This window comes from Musa acuminata, chromosome BXJ3-3 (assembly GCF_036884655.1).
Source record: "Musa acuminata AAA Group cultivar baxijiao chromosome BXJ3-3, Cavendish_Baxijiao_AAA, whole genome shotgun sequence".
NCBI lineage: Eukaryota > Viridiplantae > Streptophyta > Magnoliopsida > Zingiberales > Musaceae > Musa > Musa acuminata.
In genome coordinates this window covers 27,417,862-27,441,618 of record NC_088351.1, presented here as the reverse complement: position 1 = coordinate 27,441,618, position 23,757 = coordinate 27,417,862, and the positions used below count along the sequence as shown (strand labels likewise).

General features: G+C 38.7%; 2 protein-coding genes across 14 annotated transcripts; one reads left to right on the top strand and one right to left on the bottom strand.

Moving 5' to 3' along the window:
• Positions 1-4,919: 4,919 nt before the first annotated feature.
• Positions 4,920-8,720, bottom strand: LOC103978416 (pentatricopeptide repeat-containing protein At3g02330, mitochondrial). Of its 7 annotated transcripts, none has more exons than XM_018823054.2 (5): positions 6,126-8,720; positions 5,966-6,030; positions 5,775-5,879; positions 5,508-5,664; positions 4,920-5,236 (listed from the first exon to the last, which is right to left on the bottom strand). In XM_018823054.2, the coding sequence occupies exon 1, from the start codon at positions 8,582-8,584 to the stop codon at positions 6,260-6,262; it is 2,325 nt and encodes a 774-aa protein (XP_018678599.2). In that variant the 5' UTR covers positions 8,585-8,720; the 3' UTR covers positions 4,920-5,236; positions 5,508-5,664; positions 5,775-5,879; positions 5,966-6,030; positions 6,126-6,259. The 7 variants fall into 7 exon arrangements, with proteins under 7 accessions (XP_018678599.2, XP_064998208.1, XP_009392471.2 ...); XM_065142136.1 differs by having other exon boundaries at positions 5,554-5,664; XM_009394196.3 differs by having other exon boundaries at positions 5,508-5,661.
• Positions 8,721-16,191: 7,471 nt separating this feature from the next.
• On the top strand, positions 16,192-23,323 carry LOC135633168 (ureide permease 2-like). Of its 7 annotated transcripts, none has more exons than XM_065142334.1 (8): positions 16,192-16,343; positions 18,440-18,721; positions 19,236-19,374; positions 19,976-20,150; positions 20,745-20,788; positions 20,880-20,998; positions 21,502-21,876; positions 22,635-23,323. In XM_065142334.1, the coding sequence occupies exons 2-8, from the start codon at positions 18,485-18,487 to the stop codon at positions 22,788-22,790; spliced, it is 1,245 nt and encodes a 414-aa protein (XP_064998406.1). In that variant the 5' UTR covers positions 16,192-16,343; positions 18,440-18,484; the 3' UTR covers positions 22,791-23,323. The 7 variants fall into 7 exon arrangements, with proteins under 7 accessions (XP_064998406.1, XP_064998404.1, XP_064998400.1 ...); XM_065142332.1 differs by having other exon boundaries at positions 19,236-19,398; XM_065142328.1 differs by having other exon boundaries at positions 16,206-16,343; positions 18,428-18,721.
• The last annotated feature ends 434 nt before the right edge of the window (positions 23,324-23,757 follow it).

Genomic DNA, 23,757 nt, shown 5'->3' with positions numbered 1-23,757 from the left:
ATGATCTCGCTCGAGAGAATGCATTGGTGGATGCATTGCGAGATCAAGTGGGGGAGTGACCCAAAGCAACTTAAATGAAGGCACACTTGGAGTCGATGTGGAGATCGGACTCAAGGGAGGGCTGACCCGTGGAATGGTGGGCACGAGGGCCACCATCAACTCAATGCAAAAACGAGGAGCGGAGCAACTTGGGTGTAACTTGGCGAAGTACTCAAGCCGCATGAAGGGAGCCAGCATAGAAGTTGTAACATGGAGCAGAGGCACTGTGCTTTCCGTAGACAGAGGTCAAGGACATGAACTCTTACAGAGGCAAGAGTAGGATCATGTTGTTCCATGGGTCCTTCATTCTAACGGAGTGGACTCATCTTGCATGGTGCCAAAGACGAAGGGAGCTTTTAGGCACATGCACCTTATCTCGGAGAAGCATTTGATGGAGGAACTAAGGTGACTCAATTTGCGGAGGTGAAGTTAGGTTCAGAAGGCCTTAGCACGGGGCAAGAGGACTCAAAGGTGGGTACTCTTGAAGAATATGCCACAGTGTTGTCATTCAAGTTGCCATGAAGGAAGCGGTGCGCAGCGGAGATTGTACTGGTAGAGGCAGAGGCCTAGGATCCAAACAATGGTGCACAAATTACAATGAAGTCGGTGGACTTCGGGAGCTACTAGGCGACGGACTGTCCTAAAGCGGTGCTTCATCTAGGTGTGACCCAAGAGTGTGTGGATGAAGGTCGATTGCCAAAGGAGCGAACAAAATCGAAGGTGGAAGAGACCCTGCGATGTATTGGCAGAGGCCACACATGGAGGGTTCACAATTCGAGTTTATTCCATAAGGATCAGAATGCAATGGAGATGTCACCAGGAGGCGACATGGTGCAGCGGATCGTGGTGGAACAGTTCGTGGCAATACGATACACACGACATAGTCCCGTGAGGGACTAGATCATATGAAGGTATGATCGGGAGCTACTGGAAGCTCCACTTCAGTGAACAACACGACGGCAAGAAGGGCTATGGATTCAAGGAGTGAAGGCCATGGTACCGTAGAGGCAGGTCTTCCAGGCGTGCATCGAATTTTGCATCAGATGAAAACCTTGGTCATCAGCATATGGGGGCTGTGTTCTACCAAGGGAAAAGTTCGAATGCAAGTACCAGTGAGCCCCATAGGGGGGACTTGATCATGCAGAGGTATGATCGAAGCAACTGGAGAGTTGGACTGCTCCAGAGCTTATATTCGCTTAAGGGAGCCCGGCAAGTCAGAGGACAAGGTCGAATAAACGAACGTTGCTACCAAGGAAGCTAAGGAGAACAGAATCGGTGCAAACCCTACAACGTGATGGCAGAGGCCATGCATGGGAGTTGCAGTCTATCTTTCCATCGACCAAACGGACTGCTTGGAGAACACAGAGGTGTTGAAGCAGGGGGTCGAAAGGGGCGAGGAAGCGACGACGAGTCCAGAGGGACTTAGCTACCCAAAATCAAGCATCAATTAGAATGGAGGTGGACTCAGAGGAGTGCCACGGAGACATATCTACTGATCGTGAAGAAAAGGGATGCAGATGCGAGGCGACGGATAGTAGGGCCATGGGCATGGCAGCGCCATGGTACCGTAGAGGCGGGACTTCCGTGAAAGTCATTGATCCCTTGCTCTCATGTAGGGAGAGCGCTTGGTCGTAAAAGGGGCCGAGGAGGTAGAGCATGTAGAGGCAAACTCTAAGTATTGAGACAAGGCTGAAGGGCAGAGGCCAAGGAACTTCATAAGACCGGTGTCAACGAGCTTCTCATTAAGATAGCCGAAAGTAAAGGACTTTAGGTCGTGCAAGAGTGCACGACCAAGAAATGAAGCAGGTAGTACATGGTGTTGTACCTTTACTACTCAGTGGAGTAGGCGACAGGGTTGATGGAGAAGAAGGTACAATCTTAGAGGTGACCAAAATTACAAGAAACTTGCTCCAAGTTGAGGTGAAAACTTCATCCAAAAGTTCGATGACATTGAGAAGTCGTTTGCTCTTTGCTCACACTTCTGAAGCACTTGAAGTGTTTGCACTCCTTGCATCAAGTTAGCTACTATGATTCACCAGCTCAAATCATAGAGTACAACCCTCAAGGAGGTGGGCGAAGTCAAGTAACATTTACCTTCTCAACTCTTAAGAGAATGGGCGAAACTGAGTACTCCAATTCTCTTATCTATTCAACAAAGGAGCTTTGTATAGGTTCAAAGACCCTTCGAAGATAATGGAAGACAATAGTTGTTAAATCATTACCAATTGTGATCAGTGCTACTGAGAGTAGATTATCTGCTTCATTTCCCAACAGAATGTCAATCGAAAACGGAAGTTATGTGAATCTACTTGGAAGTAACAACTAAGTGAAAGAAGAGTTGATGGAAAAATTTTATGGAGGAATGACCCAAAACTTCAAAAAGTTTGCGAGGCGATGCTCGTTAAAGCTCCAACAAGCATCCACCCAGTTCAAGCAATATGAGGTATTTGAGAAACTAGCACATAGTAAGGATTATCTTTTCCTTCATCTGAAGGATCTGCAGGAACTAACATGGATCAACATAACTTAGCCAACCCCACACTAGAGTTAGAGTTATTGGGGAGTTGAAGCAGCATGACGGATCAAAAGTTCGACTACTCAATAACAGCAGCGGAGAGTAGTTAGGAGCCAAGAGACGCATTACAGTTAGAGCAGAAGATTAAATACTCAACAAAGGCGAGGAGTTGTAGTGTCGGTAAAGACTTCGATAAGGACGTCGAAGGAATAAGTGGGAGAGAATGTCACGGACAAAATTCTAAACATGACGTTTGATATAATGCTTATGTATGTTCATGTCTTTTGGTATCTTCATACTTTGCACAGTGTGTAGAGGGACGGTCGAAGGCGTAACAACCTCATTTTAGTTGGGTTTGGTGGTCGTTTTAGACTTATAAATAAAGGTTGTGTTATGTGGACACTTGTGAGAGATATTCAGTCTATAGTTGACCATTTTGACATTTTGTTATGCAACCGTTCAGAGCTTATAAAGTCTGTTTGTAATTTGCATTGGCTATGAAGTATTTTTTGAAATGTTTGCTTGTGGATCCGAAGTAAGATGTTTTCTTTAACCCGTTTTCTCTTTTGTAGGTCTTAAGAGACCATGGAAAGTTTCGGGGAGACTGATCTTTACGAACAGACACGCAAGAGTGCTGCACGACTTAAGCAAAACCAACTAAGTCTGTGACAAGCAGGTAAAATCTTGGTTAATTGTGTGATTATGCTATTTTCTCATATACTCGGAAGTCTTATTTTTCCTATGTAAGTTACAGTGATTGCTGTTGACATGTCTTGTTCGGATGGCACTTCCAAAGGTGGTTGTCTTAGTGGAAGTTTTGTAGATCAAGAGTTGGTCATTCAGACATTTAAGGTAATTTATGTCATCTAAAGATTCTCCTGGAAGCAAGTTGTCCAATGGATGCGGCAGGGATAGTGAGCGTAGAGCAAACTTGCAGGTAAGACTGCAAAAGCTTTTAGTAATTCAATCATTTACAAAACCTTCGGTGTCAAGGAATGGATGTGTATGTTGGTCTGTTGTCAATTCAAGCTGAGCAAATGATTTTGGTCCATGACTAATATTTGCAGTGCTGCATTGGCATTGCTTGTTTCATCCATGATTCATCCTCATCCAGTAGAGAAATCATCATGTTGCTGGAAAGCATATATCTCAAAGTTGGGTATGTTTGATTCACAGCAACAAGAAGCTATAAGAGTTCCCATAAGATCTCCTCTCCATTGATCTCTGTTGAAGAAGCCAATGGAATATGGGGTCTCGATCTCCGATTGGGGGGGATGAACGTTCTTGCAATTCTTGGAATATGTTCGTGTACGTGGTTTTGTTCTAATTTCTTCTTTAAAGTAAATTTTTGTGTATAATTATGTGTTTAGAACAGATACTAGGTGGAATAGGAATAATGTGAAGTTTAACCGGAATCTAGGTGGGTGTAAATGTAAATATCTTATAATTGTATGTATTACTAATAAAATATATTAAGCATGATTTATCTTATCGGTTCATATTATTGTACTCATCGATAATCGGTATGATATGTATCGATTCGTATTGATGTATCAACATATGATATATTGGGATATATCGATATATCAGTATATACTATTCACACTGATTCTCTATTAGATCGGTATGATATATCAGTATATACTGTTCACACGGATTTTCTATCAGATCGGTATGCATCATTTGCATCGAGCGATATGATGAATTTTGATATTAAAACAGACGTAAAACTTTTTATTATTGTTGCAAAACGATTGAGAAGATTCTCACTCCATGGTTAGATTACGTAAAGGAGTCTAACCCACATCATTCATCTTCTAACGCTGCAAAGCAAACATGAAAAAGAAATCTCTATTTCTATCACACTTTTCAGATACTTTTAACTTTTTATGGAGCTTTGATATAGTTTGTCTTTTCTTTAAGAGAAAAAAAATTCTTCCAATATGAAAGCTTTGGACCTTTTATCGGTCAACCATTCCATCCCTACCTGTACGTTTCTATCTTTGCCGAGCGTTTCATAGTTTGAGCTTATGATACGTTGACACACTTGAATACAACCATTGGCCATTCTTCCACGACGTCAGGTCGGATGTCATACTCTTCTTAAGTGACTCCATCGATTTTCCATAGCTCGTCATTTATTTTTCCCAAACGACTGTCCTCTTCATAGCTCCGATGGTGAAAGTCATGTCAAGCATCTGTTTGGAGTTCGCTGGATCTGTCCGTGGCTGATGTTGTCGATCGAGATGATACGAGATTGGCTGCGTGCACCAATAGATGCCCTGCGAAATGTCCTATAAAATAAGCCCTCCTGTTGAGGGCATGCTTTGATGTCATCAGATTGTGCTTTGTGCTACGGGGATGATACCACTAGAAATATTTATGTATTCGATCTCAAATAGTAGTATTTGACATTTAAAATGAACAGTACTTGCCATTCTCAATTATGATAATCAAGTGATGACTTGACAGATAAAGCGAACATAGAAGCACAAGTTTTGATTGACTGATCTTCCAATCCTGGATGACATAGGAGAAGCTTGTGAAGTTTGCTCTCACCTCCACACTGCATCAGCTTGAAGAAAATTGGAAGTTTTCTCAGAACCTCATTTCTTAACTCACAAAGAAGAAGTGATTAATGACATCTTTACCACAGAAATCTTCAGTTCTATACTCTTGAACCTGAAAGGAGAAAGAATACAATTAATTAAGCCTATGTCACAAAGGATCTATGATCATTGTTTCTAATATAGCTTATATGTTCCATGTGAAGAAACCCAGCAAATTTTATAGATTATGTATATGGTAATCACATTGCTGCTAGGTTTCTGATACCCTGATGCCTAGGCAGACTGAGAGCATCCTAGAAGAATCTAAGCATCAAGGATAAATACTATCTAAATATTTGAGTCAACTTAAATATAAAAAGCAGTCTTTGATTCAGATTAATGACATTTTGACTTCCTGTGCTGGAGCTTGTTCTTTGGTCTTGAGTTCACCTTTGTCCTTATTTGACTGGTATGCTCTTGCAGCAATGAGTTAAATCAAACTTAAGATAACAATTTCCCCACATATTAAGGATAGCTGTCTTTCATCACAGAGTTCACCTGCTAAGAAAATATATGCAGATATTGTTATCACCATTTTCTGCAATTACAAAAATCAAAATGAATTGGAATTTTGGAAACTTGATGAAAATGATCGAAGCAACTGTGCTAACTTGACTAGCTGGGGATCAAGAGCACAAACTTGTCCTCTTTTTTCTAGCAACAGAACATTGACTGAAAGAAAATTTGGCCTCCTTTTGGTCCATATCTTGGTCATTCTGTAATATAAAAGCTTATAACTTCCCAAAAGGCCTGACTGATATCAAGAAAAAACTAAATCTAAAAAATGCAATAGATAGCCTACCTTCCAAACAAAAGAAGCTATTCACCAATGCATAACAGTTGGACGTGGCCAATATTTAACACTGACTGCAAGAAGGGTCCATGTCAAATATATTAACAATGAGTGAGCATAAAAGGTACTACTAATCATAATCAAAAGTATATGAGATACTATATCACACCTCTCAAACTTGCATTTCAAAAAGAGCTCTTCTTAGTTGGTTCACCACAGGAATCTGATGGATCCTGATACAATTTGCTTGAATTGAGGCCTCTGGATGCAATTTTCCAATGCATTACTAAAATGCTTTTAATCCTATGTAGCACCATAACTGTACAAAGGCTCTTCTGCTGCGTGAACCCAACTAAATCCGGGCTCCTTTCTCGTTTGTGATCCTGTTATCTTCCTCAAATTTTCTGCATCATGTTGTCTTCCTACTTCACAATACATATTGGACATGAGCACAACTGTAGGAACATCTTCACCTTGCATTTTCATAACTTGGTCTCTTGCTAGCTCAGCCAGGTCTAAATTACCATGAAGTTTGCAAGCAGATAACAACGTTGCCCAAATTGAAACATCAGCTTCAAAAGGCATGCCATTGATCAACTGTTCTGCTCTATCTAACATCCCAGACCTGCCAAACAAATCAACCATGCATGCATAGTGCTCCATGCTTGGTACGATACCATGCTTAGAAACCATCAAATCAAATAGCTGAATTCCATCTTCTACTAGCCCACGGTGGCTGCAAGCTGACAAAAGAGAAACAAAAGTTACATGGTTCGGATGTACATTTTCCTTTTCCAATAGAGCATACATTTCTAGAGCCTCATGCCCATACCCGTGTTGTGCATATCCAGTGATCATTGTGTTCCAGACTACTATGTCCTTGTTTGTTAGTTCATCAAAAAGTCTTCTACTCTCTTCCAGGGCTGCACACCTAGCATACATGTCCAGAAGAGCACTGCTAGTATAGTCATCCATAACCCCATGCTTTATGACACATGCGTGAATGTGTTTTCCTTCCTCTGGACCAGCTAAATGGCCACAAGCCTTTAAAACACTTGAGTAAGTGAAACTGTTGGGTGATACTTCTGTAGAAATCATGGTTTTAAAAAACTTCATTGCATCTGAATAGTGACCTGATAGTGTAAGTCCTGATATCATTGTAGTCCATGAAATAACGTTTCTCTCTTGCATCTTATCGAAAAACTCTAGAGCTTGGTCGGCAGCACCATCTTTGAAAAGACCATCTAGCAGTGTAGTTCTAACCATCAAGTCTGATGCAAATCCATGCTTAATTGCATGAACATATACGACCCATTCACACCCACAGCACGAAGATAACAAAGCAACAAAGGTAGCAAGATCAACATCTATATGCTTACAGTTCATGTCATTAAAAAGGGCTAAAGCCTCTCTGTAATTCCCATCTTGCCCATGTCCAGAGATCAAAGAATTGTAAGAAACAGTATTCCGTTTATGCATGCATCCAAACACTTGACAACTTTCCTTTATCGAACCACATTTTATGTACATATCAATCAAAGCAGTGTTAACTACCACATCTTGCCGAAAACTTGACTTCTCAACAAACCCATGAATCGCCCTCCCCAAATCCAAAGACTTCAAACCACCACATGCTTTGAGTACACCAGATAAGGTGCAATCATTTGAGATGAAACCTTTTGACCTCATCTCATGGAAATAATCCAATGCAAAAGTGTCAAGTCCATTTCTTATTAACCCACCAATCATCGCATTATACAATGTGACATCAAATGTCTGTACACTCTGGAAAACCATTTCCAAGCTTTGTGTATCTCCAAATCTGCCATACATATCAATGAGAGAAGTTCCAACAAAACAGTTTGAATCAAGTCTCATCTTTAAAATAAGCCCATGAAGTTGTTCTCCGATCCTTCTCTCCAATTCTGAGCAAGCCTTAATCATACTCCCAAAACTAAACTCTGTAGGATGGAGATTAAAACTCCGTCTTGCCTGCTGGAAAAGTCTCAGAGCCTCCTCATGGGCACCAAAACTTACGTACCCACTAACCATCGTGTTGAACATAACAGGATCCTCGACCGGAGACAGACCGAAAAGGGAGACAGCACTCGCCAGATCACCAAGCTTTGAGTACATGTCGATGAGAGCAGCATTGACAAAAGAGTCCGATCCCCATCCAGAGACCATCACTTGGGCATGGGTTTGCTCGCCCAGACCCAACTTTCTGAGCTTCCGGCATGCCACAATGGAGGCTGAAAACACGAACTGGTTGAGCTCGATTTCTGCCTTGCGCAGCTGGAACAAGAGGCGCAAAGCACACATAGGATCGCCGAGTCCAGAACTCGCAGACATAAGGGTCGAGTAGGAAACCAAGTTTCGCTCAGGCATTTCGTCGAACAGCGCACGGGCATCGTCGAGGCAGTGGGCTTTCGCATAGAGGTTGAGGAGATGGTTCCAAAGGGTTGTTTCTTGCAAAGACCCAATCTTGATCATGTAGGCATGGATAGATTTACCCACAGGGACACAATTCTGAGCGATGGCAGCTTTGATCCCCGAAGCGATCGAAGAATAAGACATGGAATTGGGCAACCTCTTGGCGTCCGCATACAACACAGGATTACCAGTCATCGGGGCAAACACCCATCGATCATCCACCAACAACTCCGAAGAATGAATCTGCAAACGAGTGATCGATTCAGTGCATCATCAGACGACAACACTTTGACTCGAGCACCGACCAAGCACCCGAGTTCCAACCTGGCAGCAGGATTTCGACCCTTTGTAATCAATCTTGCGAAAAGTCAACGTGGACACTTAGTCAAACCTTTCGAAATCCTTAAAAATAATGAAGTTGTGATAGTAAATATTGAATGATGTATTTTCACATAAATTACTGTATATGTCTTCATCATAAAAGCGAATTTATAATAATATCAAATCTTATTTATTTTTATGATAGGAAAAGTAACGGCGCAAGCATTGACTTGCCGAGTCACCCAGCAAATCATTGTCACCTAGGCGATGATGTGGGTAGGAGAATCCGTGCACCTCCCTTACCTTACGATTGTCAATAGATACACTGATGGGGATATAAACAGGAATAACCTTTGTATATGAACAAATACTAGAAGACCAAAATACGTAGCGGAATAAAATGGAAACACAATCAAACAGAACACCAAGATATACGTGGAAAACCCCTTCAATGTGAAGGGTAAAAACCACGGGGCAAACTAGAGATAATCCACTATGAGAATAATGAATATACAAATCTCAATCTCTTGCCCAAAACCCTAGCAACGTCACTGCCCACAATATCTAAAACCTCCCCAAGTAATCACAGCAAGAGTCTACTGTAGATTTGATCTAACCTGAGATGAGAACACTGCTAGATGATTGTGAACAGTCTCTCTGCGTTGTCATTGTCTTCTTCCCTTTCTTTCTCTTCCTTTTCTGCCTTGTTCTCATTCTTCTCTTTGGAATCTCGTCCCTCCAAAGATCTGCCTCGTTGCTACCTTTTTATAGCTTTAATATGCCTCTAAAACGCAGCCACCACACCTCCTAATCTTAATTAGGGTTAGGTTAAGAGGGGGTGTGGGCTGTGGGCTGATAAAGCCCACATGGGCTGAATATGGGTCATCAGCCTAACAACCTCCCCCTTCAGCCCATAAGGGAGGCTGTCCCATGACTCCTCAATGTGAAGCCATACCGACCAACTGTCGGCATATCTCCTGTCTTTCTTTTGGTAAGGTCTTCGTCAACATGTCTGCTCCATTGTCATCTATATGAATTTTCTGAAGCTGCAATTGCTTCTCTTCAAATACATTTCGAATCCAGTGGTATCTGACATCTATATGCTTTGACTTGGAATGAAACATTGGGTTCTTACACAAATGGATGGCACTCTGGCTATCACAATGCACCACATAATTTGTTTCAGCCCCAATTCTTGTAAGAATTCTTTCATCCATAACATTTCTTTGCATACCTCTGTAGTAGCAATATATTCTGCTTCTATGGTGGAGAGAGCAATACACCTTTGTAACATGAATTCCCATGACACAGCTCCCCCTGCAAAAGTAAGTACATAACCTGAAGTAGACTTCCTCGTATCTATATCTCTTGCCATATCTGCATCTGTGTAACCTGTTAACACAGGTGGTCCACCTCCAAAGCTTAAACAAACCTTAGAGCTCCTCTGAGATATCTAAAAATCCACTTCACTGCTGCCTAGTGCTCTTTGCCTGGATTTGCAAGAAATCTGCTAGTAACACCCACTGCATATGCGATGTCTGCCCTCGTACATACCATTGCATACATTAAACTTCCAACTGCTGAAGCATAAGGAACCTTTTGCATTGTCTCCTTCTCCTCATCACTTGACGGACTCTATTCTGAGCACAACTTGAAGTGATCTGCAAGAGGAGAACCAATTGGCTTAGCATTGCTCATACTGAATCTTTCCAATACCTTCTCAATGTATTTCTCCTATGACAACCAAATCTTCTTGTTTTTCCTGTCACGAGAAATCTGCATGCCTAGTATTTGCTTTGCTGGCCCCATGTCCTTCATTGCAAAAGACTCACTCAGTTCCTTCTTCAACCTGTCAATTTTAGACATATATTTCCCAAGAATAAGCATGTCATCAACATAAAGTAAGAGAATAATAAAATCCTCACCAAACCATTTGATGTACACACAATGATCTGAAGTCGTTCTTTTGTATTCGTTTTCTGTCATAAATGAATTAAACTTTCTGTACCACTGTCTTGGAGCTTGCTTTAGCCCATACAAGCTCTTCTTCAACTTGCAGACAAAATTATTTTTACCTTTGACTTTGAAGCCTTCTGGTTGCTCCATATAAATTTTCTCCTCCAAATCACCATGAAGGAAAGCTGTCTTCACATCTAACTGCTCAACCTCCAAGTCCTGGCTAGCAGCAATACCAAGAGCAACACGAATAGAAGACATTTTAACAACAGGAGAAAATATCTCTTCAAAGTCAATACATTTCTTTTGACCAAAGCCTTTCACAACCAATCTAGCTTTGTACTTTGGTTGAGAACAATATTCTTGAGTCTTCAACCTAAAAACTCACTTCTTCATCAAGGCCTTCATTCCATTTGGTAGCAGCACCAAATCATAAGTGTAGTTCTTCTGAAGAGCATCCATCTCTTCCTGTATAGCAACTAACCACTTCTCTTTCTACTCACTCTCAATTGCTTCCTGGTAACTCTCTGGTTCACCTGCATCAGTAAGCATCACATACTCATCTGTAGAGTATCTTCTGGAAGGTTGACGTTGTCTAGAAGATCTTTTCAACTAAGGTTCTGTTGGAACTTGCTCTCCTACTTCTTCTTGCTCAACATGTCCTGCAGGTAGATCAACATCAGGCTCTACACTATCTTCCTGCACATCTCCCCCATCACCCTGATATACTGGAGGAATAACTGGGTCACAATCTGTTAATCCTTCTGCAGAAGTCTTGGCTGGTGCCTTCTTCTTCAAATCTTCAAAGGTTTGATCCTCAAAGAAGACAACATCTCTGCTCCTGAACACCTTCTGCTTTTCTAGATCCCAAAGCCTGTAACCAAACTGATCATGTAAGTAACCAAGAAAAATACATTCTTTAGACTTACCATCCAGCTTGGACCTCTCATTATCTGGAACATGTGCAAATGCACGACAACTAAACACTCTCAAATGCCTGTAGGAAACATCTTTCTCTAACCATACATGCTCTACAACATCACCATCTAGGGCTGTACATGGTGATAAGTTGATCACATCAACTGCGGTCCTCAAAGCCTCATCCCAAAACCTTTTGGGTAGCTTGTCCTGTAAAAGCATACATCTGATCGTTTCCATGATGGTGCGGTTCATCCTCTCTGCAATTGCATTATGCTGAGGTGTACCAGGAACTGTCATCTCATGTTGGATCCCATGTGACCTGCAATAGTCATTAAACAATCCCGTATACTCACCACCATTATCTGATCTTATGCATTTCAATTTCCTTTCTATCTCCCTTTCAACCCTGGCATGAAACTCTTTGAAGACATTAATAACCTGATCTTTGGTCTTCAAAGCATAAGCCCAAACTTTCCTGGAAAAATCATCTATAAAAGTGACAAAATAAAGTGCACCACTTATACCAAGAACATCAACAGATCCACCAGGAGTTTTTGTCCTCAAAGGACCACATACATCTGTATAAACACGGTCTAAGGCATGCATTTTTCTAGACAAAGCAGCACTAGCAAATGAAACTCTATGTTGTTTACCAGCCAAACAATCAATACAATGGTTCAGATGTATACCTCTGAGATCTAGTAATACCTCTCTCTTAGAAAGAGCTTGCAGCCCCTTCTCGCTCATGTGTCCCAATCGCCTATGCCACAACTCCATACTGAAGTCTTTCTCTGTAGCATTTAACTGCTCACCATAAGCTTTAGCCTGCAACCTGTACAAAGTATGACATTTCTTTCCATTGGCTATAACAAGAGAACCCTTACTGAGCTTCCATTGCCCTCTATGAAATCTGCTTTCATACTCTTCATTATCTAGTCTTCCAACTGAAATTAAATTCAGCCTCAAGTCAACCACATGCCTCACATCCTTAAGTACCAACTTGCAGCCAAGGTTGGTCTTTAAATGGATATCACCCATGCCAATGATGTCTGTTGTGCCATAGTTGCCCATCTTGACAACACCAAAGTTTCCAGACCTGTATGTAGCAAAAAATTCTCTCTGAGGTATAGCATGATAAGAAGCACCTGTGTCAATCACCCACTCAAGATCCTGACACACACAAGAAAAAATATCATCAGAAGGAGACAAAATCAAATAATCACCACCCTGCACTGTAGCTGTAGTATTATCCTTTGACTCTGTAGACTCCACTTCTTTTCCCTTTTTCTTGTTCTTCTTAGGTTGCTTACATTGGTTCTTGTAATGTCCTTTCTCACCACAGTTATAGCAAACAATATCTTTTCTTGATCTTGACTTGCTCCTACCCATACGTGAACTGCTTCTAGACTTTGACCTTCCTCTATTCTTTGAGATAAGTGCTTGTGAATCATTCTGAGATGTTGCTGAACTCTTTCTTCTCAACTCCTCATTCAACAAACTGCTTGTTACTTGACTCATAGTGACAATACCATATGGTGCAGAATTACTAAGGGAAACCACCAGTGTCTCCCAACTTTCTAATAATGAACTGAGAAGTAACAATGCCTGCAACTCATCATCAAGAGATATTTTCATAGAGGATAACTGGTTAGTAATACTCTGCATTTCATTCAAATGCTCAGCAATAGAAGCACCATCTCTATATTTTAGGTTCACAAGTTTTCTGATCAAAAAAGCTTTGTTGCTAGCTGTTTTTCTTTCATAGAGACTTTCCAATTTTTTCCAAAGAGAATATGCAGAAATTTCAGTAGAAACATGGTGAAAGACACTATCATCAAACCACTGTCTAATAAACCCAATTGTTTTTCGATTTAACCTCTTCCACTCATCATCTGTCATAGTTGTAGGTTTTGCACTATCCCCTTGCAAAGGTCCATACAAATCTTTGCAATACAAGAGATCTTCCATTCTTGGTTTCCATATCATCCAATTATTTCCATTTAAACATGCGAGAAACATTACTGACCTCCATGTTCAAATACAAAAATTAAATCACCAAAACCCCGCTTTGATACCAGTTGATGGGGATATAAACACGAATAACCTTTGTATAGGAACAAATACTAGAAGACCAAAATACGTAGCGGAATAAAATGGAAACACAATCAAACATAACACCAAGATATACGTGGAAAACCCCTTCAATGTGAAGGGTAAAAACCACGGGGCAAACTAGAGATAATCCACTATGAGAATAATGAATATACAAATCTCAATCTCTTGCCCAAAACCTTAGCAACGACCACAAGAGAATAACTGGGATACAAGAATCACGTCACTGCCCACAATATCTAAAACCTCCCCAAGTAATCACAGCAAGAGTCTACTGTAGATTTGATCTAACTTGAGATGAGAACATTGCTAGATGATTGTGAACAGTCTCTCTGCGTTGTCCTTGTCTTCTTTCCTTTCTTTCTCTTCATTTTATGCCTTGTTCTCCTTCTTCTCTTTGGAATCTCGTCCCTCCAAAGATCTGCCTCGTTGCTGCCTTTTTATAGCTTTAATCTACCTCTAAAACGCAGCCACCACACCCCCCTAATCTTAATTAGGGTTAGGTTAAGAGGGGGTGTGGGCTGATAAAGCCCACATGGGCTGAATATGGGCCATCAGCCCAACATACACGACGTTTACCATCTACGATTTCGGAAAAAATCGCACGAGCCAATCGTAAGATGCATTAATATTTTACGATAAAGCTCATTTCCCCTTCTTCCATATGCTTAGCGTAGACGACTATCGTCCACTTATCCTAGGCAAGCACTAGCCCTAACAAAATAGCATGCTTGTAATCGTTCTTTGCTGACAATGTGTCACAGAAAGATGTACCAATCAATAGTCGATATAAATGAGCTCACGAGGGACATACGAGATGACTTTAATGAGCCATTGGCCACCTTCCACCGATCGCTCAAGTATAAATTACTATATATGTCTTCATTGATAAAAGCACATTTGATAAAAGTATAAATTACTAAATATGTCGGCATTGACTTGCCGATTCACCTAGCAAATCGCTGCCACCTAGATGATGATGTGGGCAAGAGAACCTGCACGCCTCCCTTCCCCTACAACTTATCAATTTCGGAAAGACCATACAAGCCAACCATAGGGGGTATCAATCTTTGGCGACAAAGCCCATTTCCCCTTCTTCTAGTTGCTTAGCATAGACGACCGTCATATGCTTATCCTGGGCAAACACTAGGCCTGACAAACAACACGCATGCAGTCGTCCTTTGCTAATAATGCATCATAGGAATATGTATCAACCAACAATCGACATAAATGAGCTCTTGAGGGACACATGAGATGGCTCTAATAAGCCATCGGCCTCCCTCCACCGATCGCTCCCCCCCCCCCCCCCCCCCCCCCAACCGATCGCTTCCCCCCCCCCCCCCCCAACTATTCTCACTTCACTACTAATTTTACCATCGGAAGGATCGAGTTAGGACCCTCGATAGCGATCAATTGTGTAGGGACCTCGATGAAACCAAAGCACACCTCGGGATGATGCAAAATCCATCTCGAATTGCATCATCCGACCTCTCCTCACTGCAATCGCCTCTCGTGACCGTCACGTCGACCACTTAGATGTGCTTGTACCTTTGGGATAGAATCAAGTCGTGTCGACCTCTCGATCAACGACATCAATACAGTAACATTTTAAGATATCAAATATTAAATATCAATAAAAAATATTGAATTGAGTTTATTTTTTATTCTTTAAGACAAATAATTCATTGTAATTCCAAAAAAGAGAGATTTTTTGGAAAGATATTCATATTTTTATATTTTTCAAAATACACTTTTTATTTGTCATAATTCCTTGAAATATTCCTAATAAAATAATTAGTGTAGGTATATCATACTATATATAGATCCGTTTATAAATGAATGGGTTGTCATTTTGCTATATAGATCGGTTGAATCCCTCAAGTATAAGATTTAAATATCACTTAGAGGAATCGATTATTTTTAAATTTATAATATTTTTGACACCTCCATACCATAGAATTTATAAATTTATAATATTTTTGACACCTCCATATAATATTTTAAATTTATAATATTTTTAAATCGATTATTTTTGGACTAAAAAACCGATAGAAATCGAGTTATATATAAAAATAATAGATTATCTTATTGATTTAAGAACAAAAACAACCCGATAATATTTTTATACTGGTATTTTTAAATATGCTTACGTACCACACCTGAGGAATTGGACAAGTTCATGAACCAATCTCAATGATATAATCAAATATGTGTGTGATGGACAAATAAAAAATCATTATATTTGGAGAGATGTGTTGACCAATAACATTTTATTAATAAAAAGAAGGAAAAAAAAGAAAGAAACGTGATTCATTGACCCACCACCGTTCCATGGAGATTCGACCCGGAGATTCCCCGAATCTCCGGATCTACCGATCCTGCATCTCGTCCGTTCAGTGAGTCAATCGGACGACAAGAAATAGTCGTCGTTTTCAGAGAGGTCATCAATGAGGTGAATCAATTCCAACTGTTGTCCAATCATCCGCCAAGCTCCCATCAGTGCCTGCTGCGGTCTTCAGATTCCAACAGCGACTTTTCGTCCAAAGTCTCATCGCCATTTTCCTTGGGTTTTAATGCCTCGAAGATTCACCAACTGGCTTCCGCTTTCTTCTTTCAGAATTGCCCTGTGACTCTCCTCCGCAAGGTGAGTTCTTTGGCTTATCTACTCTTTAGACGGATCATGTCGCATGGAATCTTTGACTTGGATCCTTCTACCTTCGGCTTAGATGTTCTTGGATATGTTGTCATGTTCTCCCCAGGAAAATTTTGTTGGAAAGACTGGTTTTTTGTTGTTCAAGACCGAGGGTTTATTCTGACATGTGATTCCTTCTTTGGAGTTCCTTTCCATTCGAAGTATGCTAGGTTTTTTTTATATACCATTGTAATGATTTTACCCTTTTCTGATTGACTTTTACACTAGAAGTTCTTGAGTGCTGCTTCTAACTTCTATGACCACCATCAGTTTCTGTTAATGTGGCTTTGGCACCAGATTGTTGCTTGTGATTTTCATTCTCTTTTTTTTTTTTTCTCATTTTCGTTCCTGGAATATGGGTTGTTTTTATTCAGAAGAAAATAAGATTTAAAAGGAAATTTTTTTGGAGTTGATTTGCAATAAGAAAACTCATGTGTGACGAACTTATTAATCTGATGCACTATTCTTCAGAATGTTTGTCAGATTCTGCTTTGCCCTCGATTAGTATATCATGGATGATGAATCAATAATGCAGATCTAGAGACAAAGGGTGTGACCATATGGTGACCTGCTTCGGTGTAATCACCGGATATTCAGCTATATTTGGATTGATCCTTGTTTGTACATTATGATTAAAGAAATAATTAAAATCGGTTTCCTTAACGGAGTGGACAATTTAGAAAATCAATTAATTAATTAATTAATCCAAAAATCAATTTTCATTTCTTTTCTTGAGAAGAACGTCTCTCTCCCTTCATATATAAAGCTGGTGAGGCTCCTCTTCTATTCTTCATTGGGGTAAAGAGGAGCCTAACAACCACCAGATACGAGGGAGGAGAGAAGCCTCCTTGAAAAAGACAGGTTCTCTACCTTCCTCAGAATTAAATTTCTTTTGTTTACTATTTGAAAAAAAAAAGGATGCATAAGTCTAACAATCAATTTTTTGGATTTCAGATTAGTCTTATGAGGATTTAAGGTCAGTTTAGTGATGTTCTAACTGAATTAAGTTTCCGAGTTAGTTGGACCAATTCAGCTAAGGTTTAGGTCAATTAAGGATTGGAATGAGATCGACACCTCATAAACTTATAATTTAAAAGTTTTATTTGAATTTTTTATTTGAAAATAATTAGTGAGTTTTAAGAATTTAAAACTATCATCGATGATATTGATGTGATTATTACCATGTGGTATATGCAGCTATGATAAGTGGTTCATATTTGAAGTGCCCTCGTAAAAGGAGCTTTAAGCTCATCATAATGCGGAACCACCAATGGAGCCTCACATGTTGTATATTAAGCATTGTAGATCATGATATTTTATTGTATGGCTTCTTAGGATGTATATATGAATGAATGAATGAAACAAATGAGAATTAATGATTATGACATATGATAGATGAGGCCTTTGTTTCTCTGCCAAGGGCCAAGATTAGTAGACTACCAAATATATTGACTAGACAGTTTCCTACTATTGAGAGGGGAACACAACTCATTTCGATAGACGAGAGACTATAACTCCATCCACTCTTGAGAGTGCGATATGAGTTCTTTTCATCTGCCATTAGGAGAATATAAAACTCATTTCTTTTTATTCATTGTTGGAAGAGTACTCCATTGGGTATCCGATATCTGCCTATGTTTTATGTGAAATTACTTGACAGTTATTGAGATATGTTGCATGAGATGCATGATTGTGTTTATTTCATAAGAATTATTATTGTTTTATCTTGTTTTTTAATCTTTGGAGGTTCTACCTAGCATAATTGCTGATATGATTTTGTTTTTTATTTATATTTATCCGTAGAGAAAATTCTGACTTGTATTAAATTTGATACTTGGGTGGAGGAGACTTCTTTATGGTTAAGTAGCACCACCAAGTTCCAGCAATTGTTTTAGTCGATAATGTTCAGTATTGTAAAGATAAGAATATTAAATTTAGTGAAAAAAATTACCTATGTAGTTATGGAGTTTGATGTGGTAATCTATTCACAATATAATTTTCTTAGTACAGAGTTAAAACATTTTGGGATGTGACAGTGAATCTTTCAGGTATCTATCTTTGGCTCTTCCTCTGATCAAGAACTAGTACTGAAGATGTACCTGGTACAAGATAAAGGAGGTGCTATTGCACTTATGTTGGCTGCCCTTTTATTCTTGGGCACCTGGCCTGCTGTTCTGACTCTTTTAGAGCGGAGGGGTCGTCTTCCTCAACACACTTACCTTGACTACTCCATAACCAATCTCCTGGCTGCTGTGATCATAGCCCTAACACTTGGCCAGATTGGTGACAGCACACCTGAGATGCCAAATTTCATTACCCAGCTTGGTCAGGTTATTTCATGCCCTCTAGTTTTAGTTGACATTTTATTTTTCTTCTCTTAGATTCAAGTACCTTCTTGATTCTGTACACTTGTAGAAGAATTGCTAGCAAGAGGAAATCCTGTTTGTATTATAAAAGTATCTAACTGCACAGTGAATTGGAGAATTTTGAATTCTTCTGCTTTTAACATGTCAAACAATTGCTAGGTGACATCAACTTTTTGTTTCAATCAGTTTTTTTTTTTTTTTTAAATTGAGTCTTTTGCTTAAGATCAAAGGTGAGTGGGCTTATAATCCAGTTCTAGCATTATATGTTGCTTAAACTGCATGCTACTTTGATTTTAAAAATTCATTTCAATACCTGTTTATTCTTCTGTAAAATAATCATTTTTGAAAATGGTTTCTGGACATAGTAGGTTTCTTTCCACATAATTTAGTTACCCGGCACTCTATTTCAATTGTTGATAACTTCTTGACAGAATGATTCAATTTCTTGTGACTAAATTTAGATAATGAATATTTGCAGGATAACTGGCCTTCAACCTTGTTCGCAATGGCAGGTGGAATTGTTCTAAGTCTTGGGAATTTATCAACACAGTATGCATGGGCATATGTTGGTCTTTCAGTAACAGAAGTTATAAGTTCAAGTATAACCGTAGTTATTGGTAAATACCTCATGCCATCTAAAGGTTTAGTTAATTGAACAACTTCTATTTTACTTACTTTATAGAATTTATTTTATTTTACTTAATAGAATAGAGGGAAAGATTGTTCGGATGATTTTTTTAATTGAATATTTTCTCTTTAGATCCCATGTGTTTGCAACATAATTTTACAGTCTGTTTCTTATTTAACTTGTTATAGTTCCTAAATCAGATGTGTGTGCCATAGTACTTGAAGTTTCGGACGCCTTAAGGTAGTGACTGATAAATCATAGTATACTCTTTGTGATATTATAGGAAAAGAAGAATGGGAAACACTCTTATGCTTTAACATTATCTCGAATTTCATCATCAGCCCAGATTAGGGATTTTTTTAGCATTTCATGGGCTAGAATTATCCAACAAGATGACCTAATATTTCTAGGATGTCTTGATCTATTCCTTTCCATCTTGAAAACAAGCCTGAACTATGTAGTGGAAACTCATTGGTCCACTACATTGAATGTACTTCAATTCTTAATTAGGGAAGATTGCTCTAGAATGCATATTGTTTCTCCTTCTTAGTGTGTTTTAGCTAAACTCTTCTCCATTGTCTGAAATGCAGGAACTACATTGAACTATTTTCTTGATGATCGTATTAACAGAGCTGAGATTCTTTTCCCTGGAGCTGCTTGCTTTCTTGTTGCGGTTTGTCTAGGATCTGCAGTTCACTCTTCAAATGCTGCAGACAACACAAAGAAACTTAGTGGCTCATCAAGTAACTCCACGTCCCAAACTTGGTATAGTGTCCTCATGAACTAATGTTCTTTTTATCCATTTAATACCTGTAAGGACTAGGAAATCTAAAGGGAAAAAATAATTAAATTTGTTAACTTCACTGACATGATCATTAGCAAGGATAGATCAAAGATATCTAGGAGAATTATGCCCATAGCAAAAAAATTAAATGGGCCTTGTTTAATTATTATGGGCAGGTATAATTAATTACATTTTCCTTTCCCCCAATCCCAAATCATCAGATGAGATAATTTCTAGCAAATAATTTTGGTATCCTAGTTTTTGGGTACATCACATCTTTGCTCCTTAGCCAAGGTATTTTACCATTCAGCTACCTCCATCCATAATTGCCAACAAGATAGAATGGCATTTTATGATGCACTTTTCTTTTGTACAAACTATTGCTAAGTTTGTGCCATGTTGTTTACATGCCCATCAATATGTACCATCTGTTTGTGATGTTATCATTGACACTGCTAGAAATTTGTAGAATAAAGATCTTATAGTTGTGCTTTTTTGAAATGCGATCAAAATTTTTTCCTTTGAATTGTTCTGAGTTTGGTTGTCAATTAAGAAAAACTTTTACTCGTTTGTAGCAATTCTAGGGATCAAGAAGTCAGCAAGAATTTACCAGACAAAGGTTCTACTTTGAGTATATGTTTCTTAGTTTTAAAGCATAACTTCCAGCATTCTCTGTTCTAAGTTGTTTTTCTTAAATTCTCTGGCTGTAGATGAACCCAGGGACTTGGAAGATGGAGGTTTGGTTTCTGGCTCTAATATCAATAGTGAGAAAGCAAAAGTTGGAACTGCAGAATTCCTTATACAGCTTGAGAACAAAAGATCTATTAAGGTCAGCGATCATACAGAATTCCTGTCGAGATCATGTACATATATTTTTAATAAAAATATTTTAAAAAGAATATATAAGCTTGATGTAGACAAGAATATTTTAAAAAAAGGACAAACAGGAATATTACCTAGCAACCACACATGATTGTTCACTGGCATGCAGTATTAGCCATATCGATCTGTGCATATAATGCTCCAAAATATGCGTTCAAGAAGTCTTGCATACATTGGAACAATTTAACAATTATTTTACACAAAAGAATAAAGTTGTATGAGACCAGATTTTATCTATATACATGCACTTGATTTTTATGTGCATCTGTTTGCTTTGTCAAATTCCTGTAGTTTGAATTGTTTAATATTCTGAAGCCTATGCTGCTGCAATGGCCAGATATACTCTTCTTGGTAAATGGTCAGATCCAAGGTCCTCATGCATTTGGATTATTTACATGCATTGAAGACACACATTATCTCAGATTGATCAGTGATCATGTCTATTTACAGGTGATAGGGTCTAATACATTTCTAGGTCTCAGCATCGTATTCTTTGCTGGCATTTGCTTCTCACTCTTCTCTCCAGCATTCAACTTGGCCACCAATGATCAATGGCACACATTAAACCAAGGTGTGCCACACCTTGTGGTCTACACAGCATTCTTCTACTTCTCCAGCTCCTGTTTCATTGTTGGGATCGGTCTGAACATCTACTTTCTATACAAGCCGGTACTCGGTCTTCCGAGATCATCATTCACTGCTTATCTCAAGGATTGGAAGGGCAGGCACTGGGCTCTGCTGGCTGGATTGCTATGTGGTTTCGGAAATGGCTTTCAATTTATGGGTGGGCAAGCTGCTGGATATGCTGCAGCTGATTCTGTTCAGGTTAGTGTATTATAGTACATTTTCTGACAATTTATATGCAGTTGTGAGCTGTAACATTGCTGAAATATTCTCTTTTTCTTTCCAAAGAAGAATCTTTTAATCATAGACAAACCTAGTTTGGCCAATCATGAATTGAAAATGACCTTACCTCTCTTTTAGCATGTGGATGCCTCTAGGAGTAGGACCCTGTAACTAGTAAAGAGCCATAATAGATTCCAGGATTATTTTCAAAGTGTTTAAGCTGAGTTTATTTACAGAATCCTAATTTTCTATAGTTATTTACCAATTAAAGAAACAAAAACAATCAAGTTACATGTTTTTTTATTTTACATGGATTCTGGGAAATTATTTTCTGCTGTGTACAATGTTTTGCTGTAAAACTTGGATGCATGAAAGACCTTATTTCCACAACTTCATGGTAAAACTCACTTTAATGCCCTCTTGATCATGTATATGCTCCTTTAGTCTTGTCTTCCAGAAAAAAAGAATTCTGGTTTGAACAAGTAGATATCTTTTTCATGTATCCATGAAGAACTGAATTAAGCATGAAAATGGAAAATGAAGTATTCACTCGGTGTAACTAGATTTTCATAACCTCACAATCAGCTAGATGATGAAAACAATTTCTGCGCTTTATTAAATATGTTAGGCAACAAAAGAAAATTACTTGTAGCCAATAATGGTACCAAAAGAAAATGAAAAAAGTTCATATAAACTGATTTACATATTGTTTCTAACTATTTCTTTGTATGAATCAGGCATTGCCACTTGTAAGCACATTCTGGGGCATTGTCCTTTTCGGAGAATATCGAAGGTCTTCGAGGAGGACATATGTGTTGCTTGTGAGCATGCTCTTTATGTTCGTCGTTGCTGTGGGTGTTCTGATGGCTTCATCTGGGCACAGAAAAAGTTGATGCAAATTTGCAAAGGACAACATCTAATTCTCTTTGATGAGGTCGTTTTGGTATCTCCTTAACTCATCAAGAACTGCTCTTCATGTGTAGATTGGCACACTCTCCATTCCATAAGGTTTACAGTGGAAAGTTAACCTTCTGAACCAAACAAAAGGTCTTCAAATAGCCACGTTTGTGTTTGTTAGCACTTGTCTCGTGCAAAGTATGTGTGAAGAACATATCGATCACTGCATGTTGTGGACAAGAACTGAATGAATGATGCAGATGGAGGATTGCAATTGCTATCTTTTATGGATACTGTAATCCGGGGAACATCCAACTTCTACATTGTGATAGAACATCCAACGACCATATTGATCATGCAAAAATCTACTCCTTTTTATGTCCACAATGTTAAAAGAATGTTGACCTTTGTGATGTTTGTAGTTTTGAGGATTTTTTATCATGCACTTGATGATGTGTTTGAAATGGGAGATGACAATACAGCATACACATGTATCTATTGACTATGAAAGCAATAATGATGTTTGACATTTACTTGAGTTCATAATAATAAATTATCTATCTGTATTTGTTCCGAAATAAGATTGTAAATTAAAAGATCAAAAGAAAAGGCTTTGAAAAATTGAGATTAAATGATGTGGAAGTTGTAAAGGTTAGTCCTTTTTTTTTCTATTATAATTTATTTACAAATGACCAAGAATATTTGAAAGGTTTTTAAATAAGATGATGTGGATGTTGTAAAGGTAAAGCTTTTTTCTAAAATGTTAAAGTTATATGCTTCCATATTGGTCCCAACAGAGATACAAAAAAAAAAAAGTATTCAAAAGGTATATTATTTAGATGATGTGAAAATTGCAAAAATAAATATTTGCTATAAATATAAATTTTTTTATAAAACAATAATTTTATTGCACAAATGAAGATTCTAATGGGAAAATTAAACAATTTATTAAAAAATACATGC